The sequence below is a fragment of the Uloborus diversus genome, chromosome 5 (assembly GCF_026930045.1).
Source record: "Uloborus diversus isolate 005 chromosome 5, Udiv.v.3.1, whole genome shotgun sequence".
Classification (NCBI taxonomy): domain Eukaryota; kingdom Metazoa; phylum Arthropoda; class Arachnida; order Araneae; family Uloboridae; genus Uloborus; species Uloborus diversus.
This window is the reverse complement of record NC_072735.1, coordinates 183821588-183834158: the sequence shown is the minus strand read 5'-3', so window position 1 is coordinate 183834158 and position 12571 is coordinate 183821588. Positions and strand designations below refer to the sequence as shown.

The 12571-nt window shown below is 35.6% G+C and overlaps 1 protein-coding gene across 1 annotated transcript in view; it reads left to right on the top strand.

Annotated features, from left to right (window-relative positions):
- LOC129223328 (cubilin-like) overlaps positions 1-12571 on the top strand; it is a 92396-nt gene that overhangs the window by 36911 nt on the left and 42914 nt on the right. Inside the window, exons 3-5 of the mRNA XM_054857895.1 lie at positions 5742-5870; positions 10365-10601; positions 11365-11515. Of these exons, the coding sequence (XP_054713870.1) occupies positions 5742-5870; positions 10365-10601; positions 11365-11515 (517 nt within the window). The remainder of the gene's footprint in view (positions 1-5741; positions 5871-10364; positions 10602-11364; positions 11516-12571) is intronic.

Below are 12571 nucleotides of genomic sequence, written 5' to 3'. Positions count from 1 at the left end.
GTAACGTGGGTACTAGCCAATTGGCGAGAAAATTCACCATACATTATTTGTAGATATACAGGCGAACTAAAAGACTTTTAATTTTTCTATTACGGGCAAAGCCGTGCGGGTGCCACTAGTTAATAATAAAGTTGAAAGTATCTCTGTTCCGATCTCCCTCTTTCTGTTAGGATCTCTGTGACGCGCATGGCGCCTAGACCGTTCTGCTGATTTTCATGAAATTTGGCACAGAATTAGTTTGTAGCACGAGGACTTTGGGGACGCATGCTAAAAATCGCACCTGGAAGCGATTTTTCGAAAATTCCATTCTGTTCCTTTTCTATTCCAATATTAAGAATTTTCCCGAGCAAAATTATCGTAAGATGGACGAGTAAATCACCAAGTTATTACAACGTGGAACCGTAACATGGGCAAGCCAATTGGCGAGAAATTCATCATATATTATTTGTAAATATACAGGCGAACCAAAAGACCTTTTAATTTTCTACTACGAGCAAATCCGTACGGGTGCCACTAGTACATAAATAAAAGGCTTTTATCATTCCGAATCATAAACTGCATTTTTCTCTGTTTCCTTATGCTACAAACAATTTGCATAAAAATGTGATTCAATATTTCAAAATGTTATAATATATTTCGTAACGTTGCACAAAATACGCAAAGTTTGTATTCGGAATTAGGTAACAAGCTTAAGAATACGGTAATCGCTTCCGTGACTTACATCAATACAGTCTTCAAAGCGTTGAAAGTTTTGTGAAAGAAATTCGTAAACAAGAGTTGAATTCGCGTGATAGAAAGAAGTTTATGTTCACATCTTACGTGACTAGACACTTTTAGATCATTATTTGTGGAATGCAGTGGAAATTTCACGTTTCTAGTCATCCTATGATGTGGTTAATGTCTGGCACAAAATATCAACATTTGATGCGGGCAATTTTATTATACATGCGGTTGTGGAATGCTAGCGCATTGAAAAATGGTGATTAAAAATAATTGAACACTTTGTAAGATTAATAACAGTATTGTCAGAAATGCCATACTTTTAACATAGTATTATTCCACTCTAAATTAAACTAGTATGTTGTGGCCATCACGAAACTTTCTTCTATATTTTTCTTTTTTTTTCTGATCCCTCCCCATGCTTGAAGAGGAAGCAATATTCCCAACAAAAACAAAATTACACATGCAAAAACTTGACCCAATGTCTGAATTATTGCAAAAGCAAAGCAAAGAGCGAAAATTGAAAGTTATTTTAAAAGCCTTGCTTGAATTAATTACAAATATTTTATTTGTTAACAAACATAAGATGGCAACAGTTAAAAATTTTAAATCACATTAAAATTTTTCCGATAATATTTCCGATCATTTCCATACAATTAAAATCACGAGAAATACGCAGACGACAATCTATTACGATTTATCTTTCTTATTGTTGCATTAATAAAACTATTTTTATTCGCAAAAAAAAAAAAAAAAAAAAAAATCAACACCTCTTTGAGCGATTGGCGTCAAAATTGAACCAAAGCCTCTTTACATATGGATTCACATATATTCCAAATTTCAACCAGAACGTAGCATTACTTCTTGAGATAGGGCACTCACAACGGAAAAAAAGAACGGGCGATTGCGCTACCCCTTTTTAGCTGTTGACACCAAAATTAAATCAGCTCTTATACCCACTAAGGGCTACTTGTCAAAAAATTTTTGTTTGATTCCGTTCGTTATTTCTTGAGATACAGCAGTCACAATTGACGACAAAAAACGTTCTATAGCTCAACCCCCGTTTGAGTTATTGACACCAAAATTGAATCAAAACATGTTCCTGTTAATGGCAACATATGGACGAAATTTTGTTTAATTCCGCCAGTTACTTCCTGAGGAATAGCAAGCACGCGTAACTCAAAAAACGTCCCATTGCTCCACCCCCCTTGGAGGAATTCGCGCCAAAAACCAATGGGCACAAGTTCACATACGGGCACATATGTGCACCAAATTTCGTTCGATTTCATGCGGTAGTTTTTGCTGTAGAGCGACCACAAAAAACTGGTCACACACAGACGTGACACACACATACCCACACACACACACACAGACAGACAGACAGACATTTTCCAAAAATAGTCGAAATGGACTCAGCACACCTCAAAACGTTCGAATCCGTCAAAATTCGAAAATTTGCACGAATCCAATACTATCTTCTATATATTAGATATAGAAGAAAGTAAAAATGAGGAGCGAACTGCTGATTGGCAATATTTTTTGATCATTGTTGGAGGTCAAACCGTCGGTATCCCCCCAGTTTTGCCAACATGAAATTTTTTTCACCCTGCTCTACAGTTTCAAACTTAGAATTTGATACATGTAAGGAGGGGGGGGGGGGTAGATAGAAATTTTAAATGTCAACGAAATTGGGGATAAACGAAACCTTTCATATGGTAGCTCAGTGAGGTAGTTTCCTCATTAAGTTTCAGATATTACCATGCGAGTTTCCAAAAAATAAATTGATGATAAGTTTTTAATTTTATCAAATAAAAAAATTTCAGATTTTGCAACTAATTTTTACTTTCTTCTATATCTAATATATAGAAGAAAGTATTGGATTCGTGCAAATTTTCGAATTTCGAATTTTGACGGATTCGGACGTTTTGAGGTGTGCTGAGTCCATTTCGACCATTTTTGGAAAATGTCTGTCTGTCTGTGTGTGTGTGTGTATGTATGTATGTGTGTATGTATGTGTGTCACGTCTGTGTGTGACCAGTTTTTTGTGGCCGCTCTACAACAAAAACTACCGCATGAAATCGAACGAAATTTAGTACACATATGTGCCCCTATGTGAACTTGTGCCCATTAGTTTTTGGCGCGAATTCCTCCAAGGGGGGTGGAGCAATGGGACGTTTTTTGAGTTACGCGTGATTGCTATTCCTCAGGAAGTAACTGGCGGAATCAAACAAAATTTGGTCCATATGTTGCCATTAACAGGAACAGGTGCTGATTCAATTTTGGTGTCCATAACTCAAACGGGGGTTGAGCTATAGAACGTTTTTTGTCGTCAATTGTGACTGCTGTATCTCAAGAAATAATGAACGGAATGAAAGAAAAATTTATCGGCAAGTAGCCCTTAGTGGGTATAAGAGCTGATTTTATTTTGGTGTCAACAGCTAAAAAGGGGGTAGCGCAATCACCCGTTCTTTTTTTCCATTGTGAGTGCCCTATCTCAAGAAGTAATGCTACGTTCTGGTTGAAATTTGGAATATATGTGAATCCATATGTAAACAGGCTTTGGTTCAATTTTGGCGCCAATCGCGCCAAGAGGTGCTGATTTATTTTTATTATCATTATTTTTTAGCGAATAAAAATAGTTTTATTAATGCAACAATAAGAAAGATAAATCGTAATAGATTGTCGTCTGCGTATTTCTCGTGATTTTAATTGTATGGAAATGATCGGAAATATTATCTCAATGATTTAAAATGTTGAACTGTTGCCATCTTATGTTTGTTAACAAATAAAATATTTGTAATTAATTCAAGCAAGGCTTTTAAAATAACGTTCAATTTTCGCTCTTTGCTTTGCTATTGCAATAATTCAGACATTGGGATGGTCGTCAAGTTTTTGCATGTGTAATTTCGTTTTTGTTGGGAATATTGCTTCGTCGTCAAGCATGGGGAGGGATCAGAAAAAAAAAAGAAGAAAAATATAGAAGAAAGTTTCGTGATGGCCACAACATACTAGTTTTACTTACAGTTGAATTTAGTCATGGGACAATTTTAGTGACATCCCTTCAATAACGTCAAGGAATTATGGCGCTTTACGAGTTTAACGCTAATTGCCCATAACTTTTTTTGGCTATAGCAGTAAAGGTGTTCTGACCATTGACTCTTGTTTAAAACATTACGTCTTAATGATTCTTGATACCTGCATTCTGAGAACTCAGTGTTTATTAACTATAAAAATTGTTTTTTTCCTCAAATGGTTTTAATGTCCTTTCCTAATTTCAATATATCTATTGAACAAGAGGCTGTTTAATATCTAGAAAAATTTCTGCGCTACGCAATTTTAAAATCTGCAATTAAAACTAAGGCTTAGACATTTCATAGCTCAGTGGTCATAATAATCCTTTCTTCGGCAGTTATATGATTTCAAAGAGTTTTATTCCTAACTGATATAAAATGCTTTATATATTTAACTAGCAAAAATACCCGGCGTTGCCTGTGTCAGTAATAATTATTAGAAAATATCGTTACTTGCTTTTGTTTTCTGTTTTAAGTGAAAGAATTTAAAATACATCTTTTTGACGTGATTAAAAATCGAGTTTCTTCCTTACCAATAAATCTAAAATAGCAATAAGTATAAAGAACAAAATAGTATTGATTTAGAAACGAAAGCACTATATTTAAGCATATACAAATTTACAAAACATGAAATTAATCTTCTCATGTTTAAAAAGATTAATCTGTTGATACTTTTTTTTAAACATGGAGTCTAAAATCTTCTCTGTATGGCTAATGAAGTACGAAGTGATTAAAAAAAAGTAGCTGTGCTCGTAATCCCCTTATTCTTGCTTTAGTTATTTCGGGAAAATTCTTTCCTTACTTTGTAAAACGTTATGATATTAATTTTCGTTACAGAGATATAGTCGGCAGATGCTGAGATATTTTTGGTCACCATAAAATGGCGCTAAACAGTTTCATCCGAAATGTTACCAAAATAAGTAATAAAATTTGGTGATTGTTTGAAATTGTGCAAAAAGGAAAATTAATGGAAGTTTTTGTGCTGTTTATGGATTTGCCTAATTTAGTTGCTGGATTAATTAATTAACACAGTAAAAAAAGTCTTTTGAAAATTCTTTGATTGGCGATATTTAGTTTACATAGTGAAAGCTGAGAAACATTATGACGTAGTCTTCGGCTTCAAAAACAGCAACGTTGAAAAAACTGCAAAATGCATCAGCTACGGAAATCTTTCTGCAAAAATTTTGGCGATCTGCTGGTTGATTGGATAATCAGTAAGTGTTCAATCAGCATAAATAATAATAAAAACCATTAATTACATTAAAGTTTCGTTTAAATGGAAAATCATCAGCCACACACACAAATGATGCATTATTTGCCAATCTTGTGCAAAAATCTTACTTCAAGATTTGACTTGAGAAAAGCCTTGAACAATCACGAAAAGCAAAGAAAGTCAACAATACAACAATTGTCGCTATCGACAGGGAGTTGAGATGATACACTAAATACTGTATTGAGTTTAGGAAAGCTTTCGAACATGGATCTAAAAAGCTCATAACTCGTTTTTTATTCTACTTAGAAATTTCAAACAGGTGCCATCTTCAGCAGAAAAATCAGAGCTTTCGATGGACATATAATGTAAATATGTGCGAGTATTTTTTCATCCCAATATTAGAGAATTTATTCAAAAATTGTGTTTTATTGCCCCCCTAAGGGGGTTTTGCCCCCCATAACGGGACGAAAACTACCCTATGTGTTATTCTGATGCATAAGCTATATTATTGTAAAGTTTCATCAAAATCCGTTCAGTAGTTTTTGCGTGAAAGAGTAACAAACATCCATACATCCATACATCCATACAGACAAACTTTCGCATATATAATATTAGTAAGATTATGAGTTGAAAGTTTTTGTAAAATTCGTCATGTAAAATTGATTTTATGAAATGTCAGCGTAATAAAAGAAATTCATTTTCAAAACATGTTGTTTAACCTGCTCTTTTCCCATTAGGGGTCTTTATGTTTGCCGAAAATTCGACTTCCGTTGTGTTTGTGAGCGACAATCAAAATTCTAGAACTGGGTTTGACATACGAGTACGTCAAATCACAACTTGCAGCCCTCAAGCTAAAGGTAAGTTTAGTTGAAACCAATGAAGAAAATTGGAAAAAACTCACATTGTCGAAGCTAAGATATGGTACGTAAAACATCTGTTGGATGGTAATTACAACCCCTTGAAAAGAACAGGCCGACTTATCCGACATTTTGGTTCCAAGACGGCTTTGGATCCAACCCTGTTTCTAGTATTTATATTTACGTTATAATATTCGCTGGTTGCTATGTCGTAAAACAATAGATGATAAGTTGAGTAAAATATTACTTAAGGTAAATCTAGAAAGATAACTTCGTTCATAAATTCAACAATAATGTATTGGGAAATGTTTACTGTAACGAACCTCCTTTTCACACCTTATTTGTTTTTAATTTAAAGTATTTAAATCTTCTTCATTTATCGAATCAAAAATTCAAACATCCATCAGGCAGCACATTTATATTGTTTGACCACGGATTGTATGTAATTCGGCAATCTGCCAAGTAAAGACGATTCCATCTGAATGAATCTAACAGGGGAGAAGGGAAAATAACGATGGGATGTTTTATAATGTCACTAGTGCCTTATTCATTTATTTCATTCTCAAAAATAAAATAAGGGGACACATAAATAGTTACCATGGAAACAACAAGAAGAAAATAAAATATTTTCATTTCGTTCAGGAACGTAAAAGCAAAATGGTAAGCTCAAAACTTTGTTGTGAATAAATAAATCAATTAATTTTTGCCGTGAGAATATAAATCGAATATAATTTAGATTTAAAAATGTTGCTATGAGCAAATTTTCATTTTTACAAAATTAAGGCTAAATAATCGAGAGGCAAAAGTGCACATCTATAACAAACCAACTAACATCCCTATAAACTAACAGATACGTCCATTTCCGCCAATAAACCGGATATTAGCCTTTCCATGCAATTGATAGGCAGACAGTAGCTTGGGCACCAGTCTTCTGCAACGAGGCTTTTGTACAAATACTTATTTTGCCACCCGAGAATTTTTGGAACCAAAATGTCGGATAAGTCAGCTCCTCCTTTATAGTGGCCTTAATGGTAATGGGTCAAAACTTCGCGGCTGAAACTTCGCCGGACAAAACTTCGCGTGGTCAAAACTTCGCCAGGACTAAACTTCGCGTGGTCAAGACCTCGCCGCGAAGTTTTTTCCAGGCAAAGATTTGTCCAGGCGAATTTTTGTCCAGGCGAATTTTTCTCCGGCGAAGTTTCTGCCACGAAATTTTGACCCCAAACCCTGTAGAAATGATAATCATATCTCTACGTAGTATAAAATGAAGTCTCCAAAAAGCGTCTGTGTGTTTGAACTCGCAAAACTCGAGAACTACCCGACCGATTTTGTTGAAATTTTTACAGTTTGTTCCTTTAAACTCTGAGAAGGTTTAAAGGCCAGTTCGAAAAAAAAATCGATGAATAGTTCTTTTGTTTATTCCAATTTGGGCCCAATTTTCACATAAATTCCCGAATATGGAGGTGAAAAATTACTCGCAAATAGTAATATTATATATCGTTGGAAAGGGAAGAATTTTCCGCGTTCTACGCAACTTGTTCCATTGCTCTAACTTAATTGCGGCGGGAGTTTTTTTGCGTTTTTAGCTCATTTTTTTTAGGCTTAGCCGAAATTTAGGCACTACTTTCTTCATGAAATCCATCAATAAAAAGTGAAGGAATTCTCCCACAGTTTCCTTTTTGACAGCATTGGAAAAAGCTGCTTTTTTTTCTTCCAGATTTAACTCGACCTAAGGTCAAAAGTCTAACCCTCTATCTCCATTAGAAAAAAAGTTACAAGCGAATTAAATGAAGTTCATAAATCTGTTCTCTATTCAAGTTTTTAACCATTTTATTTTGCGTTTCCATGGTAACGCTTTTTGAATTCATTGCTTATTTCCATCTTTCTCATTTTCAATTCTTAAACTTATTTTATTTTGTGTTTCCATGGTTACGCCTTTTAAATCCATCTTTCTCATTTTATTTTCATTTCTTAAAAGTATTTTAGTATCCGTCGTCATTGTTTGGCGAGAAAATTTTGCATGATTGTTTTTTTTTTCTATCATTTAATCCTGGCAGTTGAAGATGCTTAACTTGACGCAATGGTTTTTTTTTTCAAGGAAGACCGGGCAAAGCCGGGCAACGCAACTAGTATATGATAAGCCTCAGTAATAAATAAAAACAAAAGAAATGTATGAAAAATAAAGGTACTAAAATACATTAAACAAGCTATTTTATATATAAAAATCAGTGGTTCCCAGCCTTTTAAAGGTTATTGTCCATAAAACGGATACTTTGTTAGCAATTACTTCTCAAAAACGTTTATTCTAAATATAAATTGCATTTTTTTTCTTTTAATTACGAAAATGTGTAATGATTTTTAACATTAATATTAATCTTTCAGATAAATAAAGCACCTGTTCCAGCAATTTGCTATAGAATCAAGTAGCAGTCAAGGAGACCGTTGATATGATATTGCTTAGTCACAATAATTTGTTCAATAGTTTTTGTTTCGGTCTGTGATCATCGTTAGTCCAACTTCAAGATTATTATCTTTTTTCATCAATCACTATTGGTTCTCAAATAGATAGTTTTGATGTACATGATTTTCGATCATTTTGTTTTATAACCGAGCAATGACCAAAATCTGGTACTCATTTCACTTCATCGGAAAATCCCACTTTACCCCTTTGGTGGTAATTACCTCCAGGTTAGGAACCGCTGACATAGATTAACAGTTTTAATAAACTAGATTAATAACAAATTTTAGCAAAATAAATATTGTGAAAATAAATTTCTCCAACTAAAAGTTGATTTTGTGGCGGTACTGAAACTAATTATAAGTGCAGACGGTACTTCACAAAATTTGATAGTTCTTGACTACAACATTTACTCCATGTAGCAACATAAAGTATTCATAACACTTTTTGATAGAATATAGGGAGTTGGGGAGAAATTAAGGCGCTCTAATTTCGTCGAATGGAAGTTGTTCATTCTGAGATCAAAAATTATATTTCATGTAATTAAGGAAAGCAGAGTACCATTTATGTCAGACTATCCACCATCCTCAATTGATCTCACCATTATCGTTTTTTTTTTAATTCCTCCCGATAGTTCAATATCGTAAAAATGTAAAGGGTGTCCCAAAATTAACGCAAGATGTGAGTTTGCCACCATTTTCGCCGCTAGTTGTTGGCAGCCATGGAAAAAGAGAAATTTGACAGCTAAGAGTTTAGGTGAGAGTTTAGGGTTAGTAAAAATGGAATGTTATGATACTATACAGCCAGTGAAACAATTCAACTACTGCGTGAAGCATTTCCTGGTCGTGTACTGTCTCGTTTTGGTGATCAGAATTGGCATCCTAAATCGTGTAATTTAACATCATTAGATTTCTTCTTATGGAGGTCTATGTCAACAAGCCTACAACCACTCATACATTACCGTATTGCGATATCGAGCGCCAATAACAGTAACTGCTTCACCAGCCTCAACTTCCATTATTTTTGAAATAATTATTCGATAATGAAAACGCGTTATTGTATCGTATAACGCTCCATTTTTAATAACCCTAAACTATCAGCTGTCAAATTGCTCTTTTTTCAGGGTTGCCAACAATTTACTGCAAAAACGGCGGCGAATTCAAATCTTGCGCTAATTTTGCGACACCCTTTATAAACCTTTCTCCTTCTAAAAGCCTAATTTCGGTTAGAAAATTATTATTACGTTCTTTTAACCTCTGGAGCAGATTTCTGTGTAGTAAACCATGCTTTGAGAGAGCCATTTATTTCTCCTACACACGAGGCGGTTAGTTGAATCAACCTTTCAAAAAAGTTGCCTGTTAACTAGTTGACTGTCGTTTTTCGTTGTATCCACGTGAAACACCTAAATTCAATCAACTTTTCATCGAATAAGGCGAATTGATTCGAACAACTGTTTTATAATGATGTTACAATTGAGCTGACTCAACTTGTTTACTCGTGTGTAGAGCGAACGCTAGGCAATGTCTCGATGAGTTGATTCAACTAAAAAGTTGGTTCAACTCATCGGGAGGAGAATGGTGGCTGCACATTTGCTGGTGTGTATGATAAGTTTGCTGTTGTGGGAAGCAAACTCGTCAGACAAAAAATCAACTAGTTGATAGGCTTTTTTTATTGCGTTCACACGAGACAACTTAGTTGTATTAACTTTTCTCCTAATAAGGCGAATTTATTCGAGCAGCTGTTTCATGGCGCTGTTAAAACCGAATCAAGTTAACTCAACTAGTTTACTCGTGTTTAGTGCGAAGACTTGGCAATGTCTTGATGACTTAAATTAACTAAAAAGGTGGTTCTACTCACTGGGAGGAGAATAGTAGCGGCACATCTACCTGGTGTGCCTGACCAGTTTAATGTTGTGTGAAGGATGCCGGGTTACTCCTTCACTTTTCTATGTGCTTATGTTAATCTGTCTTCACCCGTCCGAAAGTTGATTCAGTTGACTCGTGTGAAGAAGACCTAAGGCTACAAATTTTGCTTACTTTCAGGAGTGCAATGTGGAGGGACCTATGAAAAGAAAGATTTCTTTCTGCGTAGTCCCGGATATCCGGCTAACTACAGCGACGGGTCCGACTGTACGTACAGGGTCCGTCGGGCCAACGGAAAAGTGTGTGCCCTTAAGGTGACCTTCGCCACATTTCACCTGGAGGAGAGTGCTATGTGCAAGAGCGACTACTTTCTCGTGGACGAGAAAAGGTTCTGTGGAATACTCGAGGATGCCACTACACGTGAGTTGCGCGTCCAATAAAGATATTTATGATTTCATTAATAGATTATATCTGTTGTTCCCAGCCCATGACCCGCGGGACAGATCTGGTGCACGAAACTGAACCATTTGGCCGTTGTTGTGTTCCGTGCTACGAATTAAAAAAAAATATTCTGGAAAACTTCAAACAGCAGATAGTCTTTATTGAGTAGCACGAAAGGTTTTAAAAAATTTGAAGCCAAATACTTTGAAACTGATTTCTAAAAAAGTAGATGGGAACATTGAATTGACAAGTTACTTGTAGTAATGATAACAACAATTAATACATCAGTAAAAGTGGTGTGGTGGACAACGCTGTCAACAGAATTTACTCTTCCCAATGTAACTTTCTTTCTGGCCCCTTTCATTTTAATCTCCTCCTATTATTATGCTTCGTTTTTGAAACCTGACCTTGAAAGAGTTGATTTCTTCATGGGAAGAATACATAGTTATAAGAATGATTTGCTACGTTTTTAGAGTTAGGGGAACATCGCAGCACGTTATTGACCAGGAATTCTTACATCTCACACTATTTCTTGCTCATATTTTGCACACTAACTGCGTTTTTTCCGAGTGTGCTTCACATTAACAAATAGATTTCGGTCGCACTCGGTGAGAATGTAGATCCTCTTACTGGCTCTGCAAAAGAAGAAACGAGCTCCCTCAAAGTCAGGCTTCATTCTACCAGAGCCTTTTGCACTTAATCCGAAACGTTTAACTAAAGTCTGGAAATTCATCTTTTGCAGAAACGTTCCCTTTCCAAGGCCCCGAAAAACTGTTGAGCTTTCGATCTGATTCCAGCGTGTCAGGTCCTGGATTCTTCGCCCACGTGCAACAAGAAGAATGTGAACAGAGATCTATGGCCAGGTTGGAAGAAGACTGCTCGCAAGAGTTTCGGTAAGATGTTTATAACCATAGTGATGCGCTGCACATTTCTTAATAACAAATTTCATTTGGAAGAAAAGTCGTGTCACGTCAGCGAAATTTTCAGGCTAGAGCAAGGGTTCCCAAACTTTTTCTTGTCATGGCACACTTGGAAGAACTAAAGTTTTCTCACGGCACCGTAAATCGTGTAGACGTACGACATTAACTTCACCCAGAGCTCCCTTTTTGCTACGAAAAGATCGTAGTTTCTACGAATTACAGCTTTAAACTACGACGCTACGAAATCGGGTCCAAAAATTACGATTTTCTATTTTGGATCGGTTTATCGTGACGCTGATCCTGTCATTGAATCTTCGGCAAAAAAGGGGAAAAACTGCCAAAAACTCCGTAAAGAATATACATTTTTTTAAAAATTCCGTATTAATATTTTCTTTATTACATTTGAAATTTGTCAAGTATCATTGTTTTTGTTCTTTATACTGTTGACAATTCATCACTGCGTGTGTTTAAATCTGCGGCAGTGGCCACGCCCCCCCCCCCTCCTTAAAAATGCTGTCACGATTTTGGATTTTCACAAGCTGGCAGATCTGGCTCTTCACTGTAAAAAAAATTTCGAAACATTCCTGGAAAATAATAGGCAGCTAATGTGACTAATTTATACGAGTAACATATCTGGCAAAAACCAGGAAAGTTTCACCGCGAAAAGTTAGTAGTCTTTCTTAAATTAATTTGGACTGTTTCTGAAAAAATCAGAAACCTTCTCAATCAAAGCCAGTCATGTTTCTGGAATAACTCAGGAACCTTTAGTGAAATCTTACACATGTACGAGGGCATTTCGAAAAGTAAAGATACATCGTAAGCCAGAGGAAAAGAAAAGTTTTGGTGAGCAATTTGGAAACACAGGTGTTAACCTTCAACATTTAGCTTTCTCATCGCAGTAGTTCGGCATTGCTATGTTGATTCTGGTTCGAGTAGGTCGTGTTTAAAATGGCTGCGCCAATTCAGAATTCCGCCAAATGCGAAGTGCGCTCCGTCATACGTTTTCTTCATGCAAAAGGTCAGCAACCC